The sequence below is a fragment of the Balaenoptera borealis genome, assembly GCF_965194805.1.
Source record: "Balaenoptera borealis genome assembly, chromosome: 5".
In the NCBI taxonomy this organism is placed as follows: Eukaryota; Metazoa; Chordata; class Mammalia; order Artiodactyla; family Balaenopteridae; genus Balaenoptera; species Balaenoptera borealis.
The window spans coordinates 29,783,068-29,805,377 of NC_138862.1; the positions used below are offsets into that span (position 1 = coordinate 29,783,068).

The window sequence follows — 22,310 nt, forward strand, 5'->3', positions numbered from 1 at the left end:
AAAATAGACTTATTATTTTAAAATATTTTAGGTCAGTTATTGCAGATGTTTTGCAGTCAAAGTTATTATCAATTTTTAAGATACTCTTTAAACATTTGTGATGTGCCCTGTCATTCAGAATTGGGCTCATGCATTTTTTTTTTTTTTAATTTATGGCTGTGTTGGATCTTCATTTCTGTGCGAGGGCTTTCTCTAGTTGCGGCAAGCGGGGGCCACTCTTCATCGCAGTGCGCGGACCTCTCACTGTCACGGCCTCTCTTCGTTGCGGAGCACAGGCTCCAGACGCGCAGGCTCAGTAGTTGTAGCTCACGGGCCCAGTTGCTCCGCGGCATGTGGGACCCTCCCAAACCAGGGCTCGAACCCGTGTCCCCTGCATTGGCAGGCAGATTCTCAACCACTGCGCCACCAGGGAAGCCCCATGCATTTTTTAATCTAAAATTTTTATTGAATTAAATTTAGATTCACATGCAGATATAAGAAATAATGCAGAGGGATCCTGTGTACAATTTATTCAGTTTTCTTCAGTGGTAAAATTTTGTAGCACTATAGAATAAATGTAATATCATTACCACATGATATTGATATTGCTACAATCCATCCATTTTATTTATATTTCCTCACTGGTGTGTGTGTGTGTGTTTAGCTCTGTACAACTTCATCATCATATAGGGCTTTGTATCTATCACCACAGTGAAGACATTGGACAGTTCCATCACTACCAGACCCCTTGGGTGGCACTTTTACAGCCGTATATACCAGCTTCTTGTCCTGCTGTTTCTAATCCCTGACATCCATTAATATACTCCTAAAATTTTGTCATTTTGAAAATGTTATATAAAGGGAATCGTTCACTATGTGACCTTTTAATTGGCCTTTTTAAAGTCAGCATGATTCTCTGGAGGTTCATCCAGCATGTATCAATAATTCATTCCGTTTTATTGCTGAGTAGTATTCCACAGTATGTATGTACTGAAGTTTGTTTAATCACTCATCTCTTGTAGGACATTAGGCACGTGTTTAGATTTGGCTATTATGATTAATGCTGCTATGGATATTTGTATAAAAGTTTTTGTGTGAATTTAAGTTATCATTTCTCTGTTAGAAAGGCCCAGGAATACAAATGCTAGGTCAGAAGTTAATTGTACATTTAACCTTATAAGAAATTGAGAAAGTGTTTTTCAGTGTGGCTGACCATTTTGCATTACCTGCAGCAAAGTATGAGTGATCTAATGAGTGATTTCTTACTAGCATTTGGTGTTGTCATTATTTTAAAAAATTATCCTTCCTGATAGGTATATAGTGATGCCTTGTTGAGGTATTAATCTTTGTTGCCCTAATGGCTTATGAGATTGTGTATCTTCTCTGTATATCCTCTTTGGTGAAATGTGTGTTTGTGTCTTTTGCTCATTTTCCAATTGGATTTTTTTTAACTGTTGAGTTTTGAGGATTCTTTATATATTTTTGATAGTAGTCCTTGTTTCCTTGTTGAAGATTTGGTTTGCAATTATTTTTTCCCAGTCTGAAACTTGACTGTTTTTTCATCTTCTTCACAAGGGCTTTCACAAGGGCAAAAGTGTTTACTTTTGATGAGGTCTAATTTATCATGTTTTCCTTTCATGGACTATGCTTGCGGTATCTAAGAACTCTTTGCTGAGCCCTAGGTCCTGAAGATTTTCACCCCAAATTTTTGTCTAACAGTTTTATAGTTCTGTGTGTTCCTTTAAACATAGACAACCTTGTTTTAAATTTATATTGAAAAGTACATACCCTAGAATATCTAAAATAATCATTGCCAAGAAGAATAAAGAAGAAATAATCAATTTGACCTTTCTTCTGTATCACATCTCTTTTTCTGATTCTCTTCTTCTGTCTTCCTCTTCTACCTTTAAGGGTTTGTGATTACAATCTTTGGGACTGCATTGGGCCCACTTGGATAATTCAAGATAATCTCTCTATTTCAAGGGCAGCTGATTAGCAACCTTAATTCCATTTGAGATCTTAATTATCCTTTGCCATTTCAGGTAACATATTCACAGGTTCCAGAGATTAGGACACGGACATATTTGGGGAGGTCTACCACAATTATAATATGCATATGTGACTTTTCACAGTTTACTGGTATCAACATTTACCACGTCAAGTGAAATGTGGGAACTTCACTTCCATTTAGGTTATTTTACATTCTCCACGTCTATATATCGTCTTGAGTATCAGATCATGTGATAATTTTTATTTCAAGTATCAAATATGATGTATAAATTCACAAGGATAAGGATAATTTATTGTACGCACCCATATTTCTTCTCTTCCTATTATTACCTTTTGTTTCTGATACTCCAAGATTATTTATTTCATCAATTCCTCTGTGTTCCTTCTTACAATATTTAAGAATGGGTCTGTTAAAGAGAAATCCTTTAAGTTTTTCTTTGTCTGAGAATGTCTTTTATTTCTCCTTTATTCTCAAAGGATAGTTTTTCTGGGTATAAGATTTAGAGCTGAGTTCCTTCTTTTAGCACTTGAAAAATGCTGTGTCACTTCCTTTTGGCTTCTGTGGTTTCAGATGAGAAATCCGCTGTAACTCAATTTGGTGTTCTCCTGTAGATAACACATCATTTCTCTTTGGCTGCTTTCAAGATATTTTTCTTTGTTTCTAGTTTTCTGAAGTTTAATTATAATTCTTTTGTTATACTCCCACAGGTCCCTGAGGTTCTGTCCATTTTTTTTCTCAGTCTGTTTTCTCTGTTTTCAGGTTGAGTTTCAGGCAGATCGATCTGTTCTCCAGTTCACTGATTTCTATGCTCTTTCATTTCCACTCTGCTATTGAGACTATCCAGTGAGTTCTGTATCCATTATGGTATTTGTCATTTATGTAATGTCTACTTTATTTTCTTTTATAGCTTCTATTTCTTGGCTGAGATTTTTCTATTCCTTCATTTTTTTTCAAGAGACTCTGACTTTGAAGCATTTTTATGACAGTTCCTTTAAAGTCCTTGTCAGATAATCCCAGCCTCTGATTCATTTCAGTGCTGGCATTAGTCGATTGTCTTTTCTCACCAGAGTTGTGATTTTCTTTGTTCTTGGTATAATGGGTAATTTTCAATCACATCTTGGACATTTTCTCTGACAATTTGAGTCCTGTTTAAATCTTCTATTTTAGCAGGAGTTACATTGTTTAGGTTTTGGCTTTATGTATTTTGAGGCTGTGAGTTTTAGCTACATAAAGCTTCAGGATTATCATATTTTCCTGGTGATTTGCTTTCCTTTGCTCCTTTTTTTTGCTTCATAAATAAAAATGCATTATTTTTTGCCTCACAGACTATTTTATCAGATTTTGTCACAACAACAATTTGTCTCATAGAGCCTTCGAATCTTGTGTCTTCTTTTCTATCCTCAATATTATATTCAGTAGTATTTTATTTCACTTATTTAACAATAAACAATTATTATGAATATTATCATTAATCAAATGCTCACTTATATTTACCAATTTCAGTTTTCTACATTTTATCTTGTCCTTTCCTCCCTTCCCAACTCCTTCCTTTGGGATTTAATTTCTATCTTGCTAAAATAGATCCTTAATGACTTTTCACTAAGTAATGTCTCTCAGTTTGTTTGTTTGATTCCTTGAAAATGTCCTTATCTTTTTCTTACTCTGGAATGTAAATTTAGTCCAGAATAGAATTCTACATTGAGAGTTTTTTCATTGAGTACTTTGAAGATATTAATTCTCTCATTTTAAGATAATTTTTTTTTTCATTTATTAGCAGTCTAATTGTTCCCTGCAGATAATCTATATTTTTCTTCTGGTTAAACTTATGTATGTATATATGTATTTATTTATCCATCTATTAATTTATGCATGATTTGTTGTTATTTTCTAGTCTCAGTGGTCAGTTCAAATCTCTATTAAAGAAAAAATATTTGTGTTATTTCAAAATAAAGATTCATGTCACATTTTAACAGAAAACTCTCATCAGTCTGCTCTTCTTCAAAATTCTCCCTTCAGAACAAGTTGGATTTTGTTTTTTCCAGAATTTAGGTACCATAATACTGGAGGATTTTTCATGTAAATTTTTGGAGGTCCTTAACCAATGGGGACTTGTAAATTTAAATTCTGTGTTACCTGGAGTTTTATTTAGTCTTAAGGAATTTATTTTTCCACTTAAGACCCATACACAACCAATAGGAAGAATTTTTCAAGTTTCTCTTTCAATGACAAAGCAGAGAGCTAAGGTCCCTGACTGCGCAAGGTTTTTCACTGTAGCTCCATCACTTAGTGTTGTCTCCTGCTGTAGCATGGAAATTGACACTTCATCCTTTGTCTCCATGCTACACCCAGTTCTCAAGTCCCGTGCAGATCCAGGGCTTCAGTTCTTCTTAAGCCTTGCCTTTAATTTCTCTTCATTGCTGTCTCCTGATATTTTCTCTTCCTTCATCTGAGCTTGGTCGTGTTTTCAATTTACACCCATAATTTCTATACGTTTGTAGCAGGAGGCAGGCTTATTATGTAACATCTCAATATATCATACTGCCAGGAATCATCTGAACAAGTATGAGCACCCACTTTTTTGGGTGAGGGGACCAAAGTATTTTATCTAAAGCTGGGCAGTCACTTCAAAGTAAGAAGTGTTCCTTTATGTCTTTTGTGTTAGCAGTTGATGAGGGTCAATTATAAATCCATTAACTTATTTGAGGTAGTACTAAGCATCTGGCATAGGCAGGAAGTTACTCTGGGCTGTTTAGTAGCAACATTTAACAGCTAGCATGCACAATTTTAGTACATATGTATTTCACAAGAAAAGTTCATCTATCCCATGTTCTGTTTATATACATTGTCTTCCAAGAGTTTTGCACAATATTGGGAAAATTCACGGAGAGTAAGAACTTTCTGTGTAGCCCAGACAATATCGGGTATAGGGATGAGTTCAGCATCTTTGCCTCTGAAAGATATATCAATTTTTTTGTATGGGCATTTTGAAAAAGAACTACTATGAGCTCACTCTATGTAGGACTGTCTAATTTTACAGTCATTCCGAAACAACCAGTGAAATTGGGAATTATATTTGTCAAGCAAATTTAGCTAGGACTATTAATCAGATAATTAAGGAACCTTATCATATTTACCTTAGATGTGCTATTGATAGAGAAAAATTGTTTAATTGACCTAAATTCTGATATTTTTCGATTTGCAGACAAGTTAGTATTTACTAATTATTTGACCAACTTTTCACCATACCCATGACTGTCTGGCAAGCTTTTAGTCCTCATTTTCAAGACTAGTTAAAAATTAACAAGAGGGAATTTCCCTGATAGTCCAGTGGCTAAGACTACGTGCTCCCAATGCAGGGGGCCTGGTTCAATCCCTGGTCAAGGAACTAAGAGTTCGCAACTAAGAGTTTGCAAACCACAACTAAAGATCCCACAGGCCACGTGCCACAACCAAGACCCGGCACAGCCGAATAAATAAATATTAAAAAAAGATTAACAAGAGGTAAAATATATTACTTATGTACCAAATGAGTGCCTCTCAATATTATTTGCAGATATTATATATGCCTAGATTACATAAATATATATTTACATGCATATCTGCACCAAAACAAAGTTAAAAAATAACATGAATTGCATTCCATGTTTTTGTTTTGTAGCCTATTATTTTGTTCTCAGTATAACTGTTCTGGATAAAAAGATGAAGGATGGCTATATTACATTTAAATTATTAAACCAACTTGGAATGGTTGAAGAGCCAAGGCTCTATAAGTAAGTATAATTTAGTATCTTTTTGTTTTATAAAATATGTTTTCTCGAGCTTTTGGAGGATAATCTAAATAGTATAAATTTTCTATGCAGTGAGTCTTAAACTGTTAAATATTAAATGGATCTCTGGTGTCATATTCTAATTCATTCATTTTATGGAGGGAGATGCCGAATACGAAAGAAACTAAATAACTTGTTCATGTGATACATCTAGCTACTACAAGAGTTAGAAGAAGAGAAGAAACTTTCCACCTAATTTTGAACACTGATAGAATGTGTTGTAATAACTAATAATATCACCCCATAACAGTTTATTACTTTAAACTGCTTAGAATTGTGTATATATGTATATACCCATGCACACATATACGTATGATTCATCACTTATTCTTATCAGACACATGCTTTGTTAGCTTTTGAATTCACGTATTCAACGAGTGTTATTCAGAACCAACCAAACGTATTCAGGCATTTCACCAAATGATGGGGATCCAAACTAAAATAGTAATGTTACCGTGCTCAAGGATGTCACAGAATCCTGGAGGAGACTAATGCATAATTACAGCTCTGAGTAATAAGTTTTATAGTAGCAGAACACTTATATGCTATGGGAGTACAGAGAAAGAAGCAAGGAAGCATTTGAAAGGGTGGTATTGCAGTCAGGGAATGGGAGATGGTGCTTTCAAAGGCATGGATAGGAAAGTACGTGGGTTCATTAATAGCACAGATTGCAGTCCTAGAGCAGTTGTTTCAAACTTGTTCAGAAGGCAAACAAATTGTGAGTCTTGCTTTCCTTTACAAGAATCATGTTCTATGCAGAACACCATGAAATACTGATGCATTTTTATTCAAACACTTGATTAATGCATTTTTCATGAACAATGTAAAATATAAAACCCATACGCATGGTAAATCTACCCATCTAAGCCTGGCCAATGGCTTTCTTGTGTTTCTATTAATAATTCTTTGCTAATAAATTTAATCATGCTCTAGGATTTTAACCCTTTTAGATGCCAGGGAAGTCAGAGACTTTTAAATGATCTTTTATTTCCCTTTTCAAAATTAGAGTAGGAATTTTTTTTGCTGTAGAAAATGTGTTATATTATACAGTAGAAAGTGAGAATAATCTATAATTACATTGTCCAGGGATATTCACATTACTATTTGGTTTATAAACATTCCTCTTCTTCTTCTTCCTCCCCCTCCTCTTCCTTCTCCTTCTCTTCCACCTTCATCTCTTCCTTGTCCTCCTCTTTCTTCTTCTTTTACATGCCCCTGCACATGCCTGCATTATTTTTTTACTTAGCAAAATTAGGATCATTTTGCAAATGTGTTCTGCATTCTGATTTTTATACTGAATGCGATAGTGTGATCATTTTTTCTCTGTCACTAAAAATCACTTACACATCATAAGATGATGCCAAATATATTAATATGCCAATATAGGATTTTAAACAGAGAGTGTCAATATTGTGTATTCAGGATAGAATGACTCCCCAGATGGATGAGTAATGGGGAGATTAGTGTGGAACAAGTCCAGAGTGGTTGCTATTGTAATAATTTATATGAAAGATAATGGAGGCTTGGATCGAGTCAGTGGAAGTGGGTTTTTAGGATTTACAGTAGATTTGTTTTTGTGATTAATTAAACATGTGAAAGTGAAGGGAAAAAAACCAATCTGGAGTGACTTTGAGTTTTAAGCTTGGCGACTATTTGAATTATGGTGCCATTTACTGAGCTAGGAGATACATGGAGAGGAGCCAATTTAATGATTCAATAAAATTTCTTGAACTGTACTAGAAATTAAGGAAAAAATTTAGGGAAAATTAGATTTCTGTCCTTTCATAATTTTTGTCTAGTTAGCAGTTTGCAAATACATAATACAAATAAAATGATGATGTTCATCATTCCTGTTTCCAAACAATTTTTAATGAATATCTATATTGAGCTAGGCACTGTACTAGGTGCTGAATATACTATGATGAGAAAAACAGACATGATCCTACCCTCATTAAATTTACAGTCTAATGAGGGATATAAAACAAATAATTATAAAAATATGTAAATAAAAATCTGTCTGTGAAAAATGTCTTGAGGAAAATTATAGTATGTACGGGAACATAAAATAGGGAATGTGAAATAGTTAGTGGGGTCACTAAAACTTTCTCTAAGGCCTTTTTATATTAGTTGAGACCAAAATGAGGAGCAGGAGTTAGTCGCTCTGCTGCATTCTGGGCAGAGGGGCCAACAAAGGCAAAACTCCTGAAGCAGGGGAAAGTATAGTCCATTTTGGGAGCTGAAGGAAGTTTATTATGTCTGAGAATAGAGGCAGGGAAAGGAAGAGAATGATGAGAGAGGTAAAAAACACTTAGATTTTGGAGGAATTAGAACTTGTAGGACATGTTCAAGGATTTCTATTTTATTCACTGGGCAAGAGAAAACCAATGAAGTGTTTGCACTGGGGCAGTCTGGTTGGAGCCAGGACTGGATTATAATTTTGGAAAAACAATTTAACCACAGTGGATTGGAGAGGGAAAAGACAGGATGCTGTTGCAAGAATAAAGACCAGAAACAATGGTGCCCTGAGATAAAGTGTTTACAGTGGAAATGGAAAAATGAGGATGAGGATGGATTCAAAGCAGATTCAGGATATTTCATAGACAGTCAGCAGGCACATGGGATAGATTAGATGTAGGAGTCAAAGAGAGGATGGGGGGGGACCTGCAAGATGGTAGAGGAGTAAGATGTGGAGATCACCTTCCTCCCCACAAATACATCAAAAATACATCTACATGTGGAACAACTCCTACAGAACACCTACTGAACACTGGCAGAAGACCTCAGACTTGCCAAAAGGCAAGAAAATCCCCACGTACCTGGCCATGTGGCTGACAGGGCCCATGTACCTGGCCATGTGGCTGACAGGGTCTTGGTGCTCCAGCCTGGTGTCAGACCTGAGCCTCTGAGGTGGGAGAGCCGAGTTCAGGACATTGGACCACCAGAGACCTCCCGGCCCCACATAATATCAATTGGGGAGACCTCTCCCAGAGATATCTGACTCAATGCTAAGATCCAGCTCCACCCAATGGCCAGCAAGCTGCAGTGCTGGAGGCCCCATGCCAAACAACTAGCAAGACAAGAACACAACCCCACCCATTAGCAGGGAGCCTGCCTATAATCATACTAAGTTCAGAGACACCCCAAAACACACCACCAGACACGGCCCTGCTCACTAGAAAGACAAGATCCAGCCTCACCCACCAGAACATAAGCAGTCCCCGCTACCAGGAAGCCTACACAAGCCACTGAACCAACCTCACCCACTGGGGGCAGACACCAAAAACAACAGGACCTACAAACATGCAGCCTGCAAAAAGGAGACCCCAAACACAGTAAGTTAAACAAAATGAGAAGGCAGAGAACTACACAGCAGATGAAGGAGCAAGGTAAAAACCCACCAGACCAAACAAATGAAGAGGAAGTAGGCAGTCTACCTGAAAAGTAATTCAGAGTAATGATAGGAAAGATGATCCAAAATCTTGGAAATAGAATGGAGAAAATAAAAAAATCGTTAAACAAGGACCTAGAAGAACAAAAGAGCAAACAAACAATGATGAACAGCACAATAAATGAAATTAAAAATTCTCTCGATGGAATCAATAGCAGAATAACTGAGGCAGAGGAACGGATAAGTGACCTGGAAGATAAAATAGTGGAAATAACTACTGCAGAGCAGAATAAAGAAAAAAGAATGAAAAGAACTGAGGACAGTCTCAGAGACCTCTGGGACAACATTAAATGCACCAACATTCTAATTACAGGGGTCCCAGAAAAGAAGAGAAAAAGAAAGGGTCTGAGAAAATATTTGAAGAGATTATAGTTGAAAATTTCCCTAACATGGGAAAGGAAATAGTCAATCAAGTCCAGGAAGTGCAGAGAGTCCCATACAGGATAAATCCAAGGAGAAACACGCCAAGACACATATTAATCAAACTATCAAAAATTAAATACAAAGAAAAAATATTAAAAGCAGCAAGGGGAAAGCAACAAATAACATACAAGGGAATCCCCATAAGGTTAACAGCTGATCTTTCAGCAGACAGAAAGGAGTGGCAGGACATATTTAAAGTGATGAAAGGGAAAAACCTACAACCAAGATTACTCTACCCAGCAAGGATCTCATTCAGATTTGACAGAGAAATTAAAACCTTTACAGACAAGCAAAAGCTAAGAGAATTCAAACCAGCTTTACAACAAATGCTAAAGGAACTTCTCTAGGCAGGAAACACAAGAGAAAGAAAAGACCTACAATAACAAACCCAAAACAATTAAGAAAATGGTAATAGGAACATACATATCGATAATTACCTTAAATGGAAATGGATTAAATGCTCCAACCAAAAGACATAGACTGGCTGAATGGATACAAAAACAAGACCTGTATATATGCTGTCTACAAGAGACCCACTTCAGACCTAGGGACACATACAGACGGAAAGTGAGGGGATGGAAAAAGATATTCCATGCAAATGGAAATCAGAAGAAAGCTGGAGTAGCAATTCTCATATCAGACAAAATAGACTTTAAAATAAACACTATTACAAGAGACAAAGAAGGACACTACATAATGATCAAGGGATCAATCCAAGAAGAAGATAAAACAATTGTAAATATTTATGCACCCAACATAGGAGGACCTCAATACATAAGGCAAATGCTAACAGCCATAAAAGGGGAAATTGATGGTAACACAATAATAGTATGGGACTTTAACACCCCACTTTCACCAATGGACAGACCATGCAAAATGAAAATAAATAAGGAAACACAAGCTTTAAATAACACATTAGACAAGATGGACTTAATTGATATTTATAGGACATTCCATCCAAAAACAACAGAATACACATTCTTCTCAAGTGCTCATGGAACATTCTTCAGAATAGATCATATATTGGATCACAAATCAAGCCTTGGAAAATTTAAGAAAACTGAAATCGTATCAAGTATCTTTTCCAACCACAATGCTATGAGACTAGATATCAATTACAGGAAAAAAAATGTAAAAAATACAAACACATGGAGGTTAAACAATACGCTATACTAAACAACCAAGAGATCACTGAAGAAATCAAAGAGGAAATCAAAAAATACCTAGAAACAAATGACAAAACACGACGACCCAAAACCTATGGGATGCAGCAAAAGCAGTTGTAAGAGGGAATTTTATAGCAATGCAATCCTACCTCAAGAAACAAGAAACATTTCAAACAACCTAAACTTACACCTAAAGCAATTAGAGACACAAGAACCAAAAAACCCCAAAGTTAGCAGAAGGAAAGAAATCATAAAGATGAGATCAGAAATAAATGAAAAAGAAATGAAGGAAACAATACAAAAGATCAATAAAAATAAAAGCTGGTTCTTTGAGAAGATAAACAAAATTGATAAACCATTAGCCAGACTCATCAAGAAAAGAAGGGAGAAGACTCAAATCAATAGAATTAGAAATGAAAAAGGAGAAGTAACAACTGACACTGCAGAAATACAAAGGATCATGAGAGATTACTACAAGCAACTCTATGCCAATAAAATGGACAACCTGGAAGAAATGGACAAATTCTTAGAAAAGCATAACCTTCTGAGACTGAACCAGGAAGAAATAGAAAATATAAACAGCCAATCACAAGCACTGAAATTGAAACTGTGATTAAAAATCTTCCAACAAACAAAAGCCCAGGACAAGATGGCTTCACAGGCGAATTCTATCAAACATTTAGAGAAGAGCTAACATCTATCATTCTCAAACTCTTCCAAAATATAGCAGAGGGAGGAAATCTCCCAAACTCATTCTACGAGGCCAACATCACCCTGATACCAAAACCAGACAAAGATGTCACAAAAAAAGAAAACTACAGGCCAATATCACTGATGAACATAGATGCAAAAATCCCCAACAAAATACTAGCAAACAGAATCCAACAGCACATTAAAAGGAGAATACACCATGATCAAGTGGGGTTTATTCCAGGAATGCAAGGATTCTTCAATATATGCAAATCAGTCATTGTGATATACCATATTAATGAATTGAAGGATAAAAATCATTCTCAATAGACACAGAAAAAGCCTCTGACAAAATTCAACACCCATTTTTGATAAAAACTCTCCAGAAAGTAGGCATAGAGGGAACCGACCTCAACATAAGAAAGGCCATATATGACAAACCCACAGCCAACATCGTTCTCAATGGTGAAAAACTGAAACCATTTCCACTAAGATCAGGAACAAGACAAGTTGCCCACTGTCACTGCTATTATTCAACATAGTTTTGGAAGTTTTAGCCACAGCAATCAGAGAAGAAAAAGAAATAAAAGGAATCCAAATCACAAAAGAAGAAGTAAAACTGTCACTGTTTGCAAATTACATGATACTATACATAGAGAATCCTAAAGATGCTACCAGAAAACTACTAGAGCTAATCAATGAATTTGGTAAAGTAGCATGATACAAAATTAATGCACAGAAATCTCTTGCATTCCTTACACTAATGACAAAAAATCTGAAAGAGAAGTTAAGGAAACACTCCCATTTACCACTGCAACACAAAGAATAAAATACATAGAGATAAACCTATCTAAGGAGACAAAAGACCTGTATGCAGAAAACTATAAGACACTGATGAAAGAAATTAAAGACGATACAAATAGATGGAGAGATATACCATGTTCTTGGATTAGAAGAATCAGCACTGTGAAAATGACTACACTACCCAAAGCAATCTACAGATGCAATGCAATCCCTATCAAACTACCAATGGCATTTTTCACAGAACTAGAACAAAAAATCTTAAAATTTGTATGGAGACAGAAAAGACCCCGAATTGCCAAAGCAATCTTGAGAAAGAGAAACAGAGCTGGAGGAATCAGGCTCCCTGACTTCAGACTATACTACACAGTTACAGTAATGAAGACAGTATGGTACTGGCACAAAAACAGAAATATAGATCAATGGAACAGGATAGAAAGCTCAGAGATAAGCCCACGCACATATGGTCACCTTATCTTTGATAAAGGAGGAAAGAATATACAATGGAGAAAAGACAGCCTCTTCAATGGGTGGTGCTGGGAAAACTGGACAGCTTAAAAGAATGAAATTAGAACACTCCCTAACACCATATACAAAAATAAACTCAAAATGGATTAAAGACCTAAATGTAAGGCCAGACACTATAAAACTCTTAGAGGAAATCATAGGCAGAACACTCTATGACATAAATCACAGCACGATCCTTTTTGACCCACCTCCTAGAGAAATGGAAATAAAAACAAAAATAAACAAATGGGTCCTAATGAAACTTAAAAGCTTTTGCACAGCAAAGGAAACTATAAACAAGATGGAAAGACTACCCTCAGAATGGGAGAAAATATTTGCAAATGAAGCAACTGACAAAGGATTCATCTCCAAAGTATACAAGCAGCTCATTCAGCTCAATATCAAAAAACCAAATAACCCAATCCAAAAATGGGCAGAAGACCTAAATGGGCATTTCTCCGAAGAAGATATACAGATTGCCAACACATGAAAGGATGCTAAACATCACTAATCATTAGAGAAATGCAAATCAAAACTACAATGAGGTATCACCTCACACCGGTCAGAATAGCCATTATAAAAAAATCTACAAATAATAAATGCTGGTGATGGTATGGAGAAAAGGGAACCCTCTTGCATTGTTGGTGGGAATGTAAATTGATACAGCCACTATGGAGAACAGTATGGAGGTTCCTTTAAAAACTAAAAATAGAACTACCATATGACCCAGCAATCCCACTACTGGGCATATATCCTGAGAAACCCATAAGTCAAAAAGAGTCATGTACCACAATATTCATTGCAGCACTATTTATAATAGCCAGGACACAGAAGCAACCTAAGTGTCCATCGACAGATGAATGGATAAAGAAGATGTGGCACATATATACAATGAAATATTACTCAGCTATAAAAAGAAACGAAATTGAGTTATTTGTAGTGAGGTGGATGGACCTAGAATCTGTCATACAGAGTGAAGTAAGTCAGAAAGAGAAAAACAAATACCATATGCTAACACATATATATGGAATCTAAAAAAAAAGAAACAAAAAAAAAAAGGTTCTGATGAACCTAGGTGCAGGTTAGGAATAAAAACACAGACGTAGAGAATGGACTTGAGGACACAGAAAGGGGGAAGGATAAGCTGGGACGAAGTGAGAGAGTAGCATTGACATATATACACTACCAAATGTAAAATAGATAGCTAGTGGGAAGCACCTGCACAGCACAGGGAGATCAGCTCGGTGCTTTGTGACCACCTAGAGTGGCGGTATAAGTAGGGTGGGAGGGAGACGCAAGATGGAGGGGATATGGGCATATATGTATGCATATGGCTAATTCACTTAGTTACACAGCAGAAACTAACACAACATTGTAAAGCAACTATACTACAATAAAGATGCTAAAAAAATTTTTTTTAATTAAAAAATAAAAAAGAGAGGATGATCTCAAGGGCAAAGCCTAGTTGTCTGGCTTGGGCAATAGATAGTGGTGCCATTTAAAATTATAAGAAAATTTCTAAGTTTTAGGGCAGCAGTGTCCAACTTTTTGGCACCAGGGACCGGTTTTGTGGACGACACTTTTTCCAAGGACTGTGGGGGTGCAGGGGGAGTTCAGCCGGTTATGCTAGCGATGGTTCAGGTGGTAATGCGAGTGATGGGGAGCAGCAGATGAAGCTTCGCTCACTCGGCTGCCACTCACCTCCTGCTGTACGGCCCAGTTCCTAACAGGTCATGGACCAGTACTGGTCTGCAGCCCGGGGCTTGGTGACCCCTATTGTAGGGTTTTTGTTTTTCTTTTTCTTTTTCTTTTTTTTTTCTTTTTTGGTGAGAGGTGAGTGTTGGGGAAGATGTCATTAAATTTGAACTTAGTGAGCTTTAGGCATCCTTGAGATATCCAAGTAGACATAGTGAATAACAGCGGGTATATGTGTCTGGGTCTCATCAGACAGGGCTCAGCTGGGGGCAGAAGCTTGGTGGAGCACACAGTTGGTATTTGGAACCAGTGGAGTAGATGTGAGTTTTGGGGGGAAGACAACATGTTTCCATCTGGCTATGTTGACTCTGAAGTATCTCTGAGAAATCTAGATAAGCTCTTGGACAGAAATTAGAGATATGACCAATGACATTATATTCTGTGAAAGAGGAGGTAGTCACTGCCACAAGGGAGCAGGGATGGGTTTTGAGGGGAGTGATAACAACCTTTTTTGGATCTAGATGCTGTGGGAGAATCAAAAGGAGAAGAGAGCAGGGACAAATATAAGATGGCAGAAGTGCTGGGTGTCCTGCTGGTTGCTTTTCAGCTATTCTATGAGTGATAGTTACCTTTGCTCAAGTAAGTCATTGTTGCCTCAAAGGAAGAAATTATTTCAACAGATTTTTTTTCAGTTTCCTTTCCTCTTTTCTTTCCCTTTCCTTCTCTTCTCTCCTTCCTTCATCCCCTTCCTTCCTTCTTTCCTTTGTATCTTCCACCCACCCTCCCTCCCTTCCCCCTTCCCTTTCTTTCCTCCTCCTCCTCTTTCTTACCTTTCTCCTCCTCCTCATACTCCTTTGCTGTTTCCTTTGGAGTCAGGCAGACCCATGAAATGATAAAGTGGCACAGAACAACAAAGGATCACTATTTGAGGGCCCAGTCTATTCAAAGAACAGAGATAGTTGTTCAGGGGCCTATAAAAAGAAGCGAAATGTGACTTCTCTAATCTTAGTTATATGTACAATCTAGATATCAAGTCGGAAAGACAAGATGTCCCACTTTTTCTCAAAAAAGTTTTCCCAAAATATTTGAGTGTGGGGATATATATATTATTATTATTTTATTTTGTTTTTAATTACTATTTAAATTATTTTAATAAATACTTTACCACATGTTTTATTGTTTGGCCTTTTCCCTATAATATTGGTATTTCTATCTAATGTTTATAAGATTATATTGATTTTGAAGTTGTATTACGTTTTGAATTACTAATATGATGGGATATTAAATTTTCTGTTTAGGAAGAACAGATTATTTTGTAAACATCAAGAATTCAAGATTCTTGCTCAGTTTTTAAATGATGTTGTAAATATTTCAAGCATTAGTTTGGCATATTTTCAGAGCTCAAATCAGCAATGTTCCACATGCAAATACACTATTCAACGTCTCAAGTTAAAATCACTTACATATCCAGAAAGGTAAGAAAACTAAATTTTGATTTCAATGTTATCTCTTAAACTTGAAAATATTGCTTTGCTAAGGAGTGGTTTAAAAATTCATGTACTCGAATATCTGTTTATTGTGTATTTTAGATTGTATTTTATATAAATATTGGAATATCTAAAAGATACAAAAAATTTTTTTTGGCTTAGATGAGATTCATTTTGGAATCACATTACCCAAGCAAAGAAAAAACACATACAATCATTTCATGAGACACAATAAACATGAAAAAAGTGAGACAAATGTCTGCCTTAGAACTTTATCAGTCATTTCAACGGGTTTCTGGATTGCTAGAAATCTCTCTTCTTTGGTTGACTGCAACACTTTCTCTTTATCTCTGTTTATGTTCCTGTATTTATATACTTGATTTCCCAATTACCTTTTTGTGAATGTCAAACACAGTAAATAAGAATCTCTGGAGAATAAAAATAATAAAAATAATTAGTGGTAAGCATATGCATTTAGATGAGGTCTATCTCACAAAGGAGAACTGGGAAAATTCTTTGAAGTATGTTATTTTGTAAACTTTTGGTATGAGAATAGTCATTCAAAAGTCAATGAGTGGGGACTTCCCTGGTGGCACAGTGGTTAAGAGTCCGCCTGCCAATGCAGGGGACACAGGGTTCGAGCCCGGTCCGGGAGGATCCCACGTGCCGTGGAGCAACTAAGCCCATGAGCCACAACTACTGAGCCCGAGCACCACAACTACTGAAGCCCGCGGGCCTAGTACCCGTGCTCCGCAAGAAGAGAAAAGCCACCACAATGAGAAGCCCGCACACCACAACGAAGAGTAGCCCCAGCTCACCACAACTACGGAGCCCGAGCACCGCACCTACTGAAGCCCGCAGGCCTAGAGCCCGTGCTCCGCAACAAGAGAAGCCACCGCAGTGAGAAGTCCACGCACCACAACAAAGAGTAGCCCCAGCTCGCCACAACTAGAGAAAGCCGGCATACAGCAACGAAGATCCAGCACAGCCAAAAACTAAAAAAATAAATAAATTTATAAAAAAAAGTCGATGAGTGAAACGTCATTGTAATGGAGGGATAAAAAGGGGTAATTTTACTTTTGCCTTTGACTGAAATACTTACAAAAATACCAAAATATATGGACATTTTCAGTTAGGAACATTAGCAAAACCATTCCCTACCAAAGTATATCAGAGAAAGAGAAAGTTTGGGGGGGGTCATGTTTAAAGGACTAGAGCTGCAAGATTTTTAATTTTCAACTGATCTCTGTATCTATTATTTTAACAACGAAAACCTATGCTAAATATAAGAATAGAAACTGTAGTCCTACAAATAGAAGTTTGTAGTCCTCAAAAAATAGATTTTAAACCGGTCATGGTTGTTGCACTATCATATTCCCCTAGTCTCCTCCATTAATACCTCTCTGAGCCTCAGGATGCTGAGTATGAATAAAGAAGTGTAGTTGTTATAGTTTTACATGCTCTGTTTCTGGCACTTAAATGTAAAGGATTTATATTCTTCTGGAATATAGTCTTCTCCCTGTATATCATAACTGGAAAGAGAAACAAAAGAGTTTCTTCCTCAGTCTAGAAGAAGCATATGCTGTAAGTTTTGGCCAGGCATTAGCTAGAATCTTTGTATATAAAACAGCACATGAGCTCGCTATGAGAAAGAGAAATTTAGTTCCATACGTCTGTACAGTAAAAGGAACCAAGGATAATGTATATACGGGCAAGTGCCAGAGCTAGATACTCATCTCTCATTGTTCAAGCAGAGGTGAACAGGAAAAACACAACAAAATGGTGCCTAATTCAGCATCAGCAACATAAGAAAGATCCAACAATCAAGATTTAGAAAGAAGATTGACTTTTTAAAAGATTTATTACAGGAAATTTCACAAAGAATTGCTTGGTGTTCTCAATAATATATAAGGAAACAGTAATCCGTGAAGGAACAAGTGAAGAGCAAGATGATCAAGCAACTGACCGTGATTAAATGGAACTGACAGAGTTAAGAAACTAAGGTCAACATCAAATTTAGTGTCAACATTAAAAACAAGAAAGAGTAGAATTATAATGTAGAAAACTCATTTTTAATAACCTACAGAATAAGGTAATATAATAGAGAAGATTGAGGAATAATTTTTTGGGAAAATAATTAAAATGCAAAAATGTAGATACCTAGTATTGCTGAAGAGGAGACACAACAGAAGAAGTAACTACAGATATGATGAAAGAATCTCTCCTCAACTGAAGAAGATACAGATCTCATTGATAGAATGAACTAAGAACCAGGAAACTAAAAGAGAGCAACATTTAGAGCCACTCATATATTTTATTTTTAAGATTGAGTGATAAGTATAGAATTCTGCAAGTATTCAAAGACTTCTTCATGGAATGGAAGATTTAATGCTGTAGCAATGGCAATTCTTATTAAACTCGCCTATAAATTTAACATGACTCCCATCAAAATCTCCAGAAGAGATGGCTTAGCTCTTCCTACTTAACTTGGAATAACAAATTTTTGAGATGAGCCAAGAAAATTTGAATAACGAGAGTCGTGTTTATAACTTTAACTATGAAACAGAAAAGCAAATTCCAAAACAGCAATAATTTTAAAAGTTTGATACTGGCAGAAGAATATATATGCATTTAAGGGAGTAAAAGGAAAACTCCAAAACGTAATTTTGTAGATGATGTGAATAACCTTTCAAGTAATGACACAAGAATAAATGACAACTGAAAAAGAGTTTGTCTTAATTATAACATATTCAAAATTAGTTATAGATATAGTAACATATCAAATATAAAACAGTAAGGAGAAAACATAGGCAAATGTTTATGTATGCAGAATAATGAAAGCCAAGACAGAGAAACTAAATGGAAAATATTAATCAATTTGCCTCCATACAAATTAAAAAAATAAAATCTGTATGTCACAAACATTATTAACAAAAACAAAATAAGAAAACTTTTATAATGTATGGGATATAGAATGGCTTTCAATTATTTATATATTAATACCTTTTACAAAAATACAGAAAGACACATCTCAGTTAAAACATAGAGAAACATCTTTTTCGTTGCCTTAGTCAAAAAACCTGGGTTCAGCATAGACATCTTTTTCTGTTACACTCCACATCCAATCATAAAAACTTTTGACCCTACCTTCTAAACATATCCAGTATTCAATCACAGTCTCAATAAAAGCCAAAGCCCTCACAATGGTTTACAAATCCCACCTGACTCGGGGGCTACACCTCCACTATCCCATACCTCCTTGACCTCAGCTCTTCCTTCACTGAACTGGCTCTTTAGCTCCAGCATTGCAGGCCTCCTTGCTGCTCCTTGAACATACCAGGCAGGATCTTTCTTAGAACCTTTGCACTGGCTGTTTCCTCTGCCTGAAAATTTCCTTCCCTAGAAGGCTAACTTTCTCTTCAAGATTTTGCTCAGATGTCATTTTTTCAATATAGCAATCCTACCACTCCTGATCTCCCTGACCTTGCTCAAGTTTTGTTTTTCCTCACAGGACTTATAGGTAGTATACTACATACTTATTTATTATGTTTGTTGTTTATTGGTTGTCTCTCCCCATGTAGAATTTAAGTTCCTTGAGGACATTGATTTTATCCATTTTGTTCACACAAGTACTTCAACTGTGCCTGGTACAAAATAGACACTAAGTGAATAGTTGAATGATGAACCACAGAAATAAATAAATTGACAAAGAGCAGTTTAAAAAATTAAAGGAATAAATGGCTAATAGTCATATTTTAAAATTTGTAACCCCAATAGTATTCAAATAAATTAAAATTAAGGCAATGAGATATATCACTTCCCAAATTGGAAAAAGAAAAAATCTGTTGTTGCTGAAGTTATACAGAAATTTCCACTGTTTCACTGCTGGTAGGTGTGTAAACTTATAAGCACATTCTGGAAAGAATTTAGCAAAATATGTCAAGACTCCTCAAATGTTAATACTTCTAGCCTGTTATTTCTTCTTCTAGAACTTATACTTCAGAGACTAGGTAGCATAGGGTAATGTTCAGAGTGCCTGAGTTTTCACTTTAGTTCAGTTCCTTGGTAGTTCTGTGACCTTGTCAAATTGATTAATCCTTCTGTGTCTCAGTTTTTTAATCTGTAAAATGAGCGTAGTGATAATCAACTTCACTACTAAGGTTAAATATTGTAACATTTATAAAGGATATAAAATATTGTCTGACATAGAATAAGGGTTACACAAATGTTTGTGAAATAGATACAATATCAGAAATGCACATAAATATTTGTATAGAAGAGAACTCTTTTCACAGTCTGATTTATAATGCTGAAAATTAGAAATAAATTAACTGCTCAACAATGAGGCACTTGATAAATTTATTATGGAATATCCACAATATGAAATGTTAGGCAACCATTAAAATGGCAAAATTACCATAACATAATGGTTAATGACTCATTTTTAATATAACAAAAATATATGTATGCCATAATTAGAAAAAACTTAATGAAATTATTTTCTCTTATAAAGGGATCTTGATAAATTTATACGATACTAAGTGAAGGACTTTCTTAAGAAGTTGTAATTTGCTGTATACTTTAACAATTATTGCTCTTCTTGATTACTATGTAGAAAAATTAGCATATAGTAAAAACTGTAGTGTTTACAAAAAGTGAAATTGTTGAATATTTTAATATTTAAACAAGAAATTGTTTTTGGATTTTGAAGTTGATGATGTGATTTTAAAATTATTTCCATATCTACCTCTTGAATTTTTAAAAATTATAGACTCCTTAAAAACAAAGAGGCAAATAATAGTTTGTGGTAGTTATTAGAATTGAGATCTTTGGTTCCTCCAAAAAATCACTGAGGATTTTATATTTTATCTTCAATTAGTAGTTATCTGATTTATAGCTCAAAAAAGAATAGATAGTGACTTCCCTGATGGCGCAGTGGTTAAGAATCCGCCTGCCAATGCAGGGGACATAGGTTCAATCCTTGGTCCAGGAAGATCCCACATGCCGTGGAGCAACTAAGCCCGTGCACCACAACTACTGAGCCTGTGCTCTACAGCTCACGAACCACAACTACTGAGCCCACGTGCCACAACTACTGAAGCCCACATGCCTACAGCCCATGATCCGCAACAAGAGAAGCCACCGCAATGAGAAGCCTGCACACTGCAATGAAGAGTAGCCCCCCCCATTGCTGCAACTAGAGAAAGCCTGCGCACAGCAACGAAGATGCAACGCAGCCAAAAAAATAAATAAAAATAAATTAATTAATAAAAAAATAGATAGATTAAATATTGCCATTTGGGTTTTCTTCATTGTATGCCAGTTTAGAAATAAAACAGATATCAGTAATCATCAGAGGAATGTAAGTCAAAACCACTTCACACCTATTAGAATGGCTATCATCAAAGAGACAAGAGATAAGTGTTGGCTAGGATGTGGAGGAAAGGAAACCCTTGTGAACCGTTGGTAGGAATGTAAATTGTTGCAGCCACTATGGAAAACACTATGGAGGTTCCTCAAAAAATTGAAAACAGAACTACCATATGATTCAGCAACTCTACGTTCTGGGTATTATCCAAAGGAAATGAGAACAGGATATTGAAGACTGAAGAGATATCTGTACTCCCATATTTATTGCAGCATTATTCACAATAGCCAGGATATGGAAACCACCTAAGTATCCATCAAAGGATGAATGGATCAAGAAGATATGGAGGAGCTTCAAGATGGCGGAAGAGTAAGACGTGGAGATCACCTTCCTCCCCACAAATACATCAGAAATACATCTACATGTGGAACAACCCCTACAGAACACCTACTGAACGCTGGCAGAAGACCTCAGACCTCCCAAAAGGCAAGAAACTCCCCACGTACCTGGGTAGGGCAAAAGAAAAAAGAAAAAACAGAGACAAAAGAATAGGGACGGCACCTGCACCAGTGGGAGGGAGCTGTGAAGGAGGAAAGGTTTCCACACACTAGGAAGCCCCTTCGCGGGTGGAGACTGCGGGTGGCGGAGGGGGGAAGCTTCGGAGCCACGGAGGAGAGCGCAGCCACAGGGGTGCGGAGGGCAAAGCGGAGAGACTCCCGCACAGAGGGTCGGCGCCGAGCAGCACTCACCAGCCCGAGAGGCTTGTCTGCTCAGCCGCTGGGGCAGGCGGGGCTGGGAGCTGAGGCTCGGGCTTTGGTCGGATCGCAGGGAGAGGACTGGGGCTGGCGGCGTGAACACAGCCTGAAGGGGTTAGCGCACCACAGCTAGCCGGTAGGGAGTCCGGGAAA

At 36.5% G+C, this 22,310-nt stretch overlaps 1 protein-coding gene across 1 annotated transcript in view; it reads left to right on the forward strand.

The window, feature by feature from the left end:
* The window catches only part of LIPI (lipase I), a 100,165-nt gene that overhangs the window by 37,799 nt on the left and 40,056 nt on the right, over window positions 1-22,310 (forward strand). The window contains exons 8-9 of the mRNA XM_082391948.1: window positions 5,649-5,760; window positions 15,846-16,022. Of these exons, the coding sequence (XP_082248074.1) occupies window positions 5,649-5,760; window positions 15,846-16,022 (289 nt within the window). The remainder of the gene's footprint in view (window positions 1-5,648; window positions 5,761-15,845; window positions 16,023-22,310) is intronic.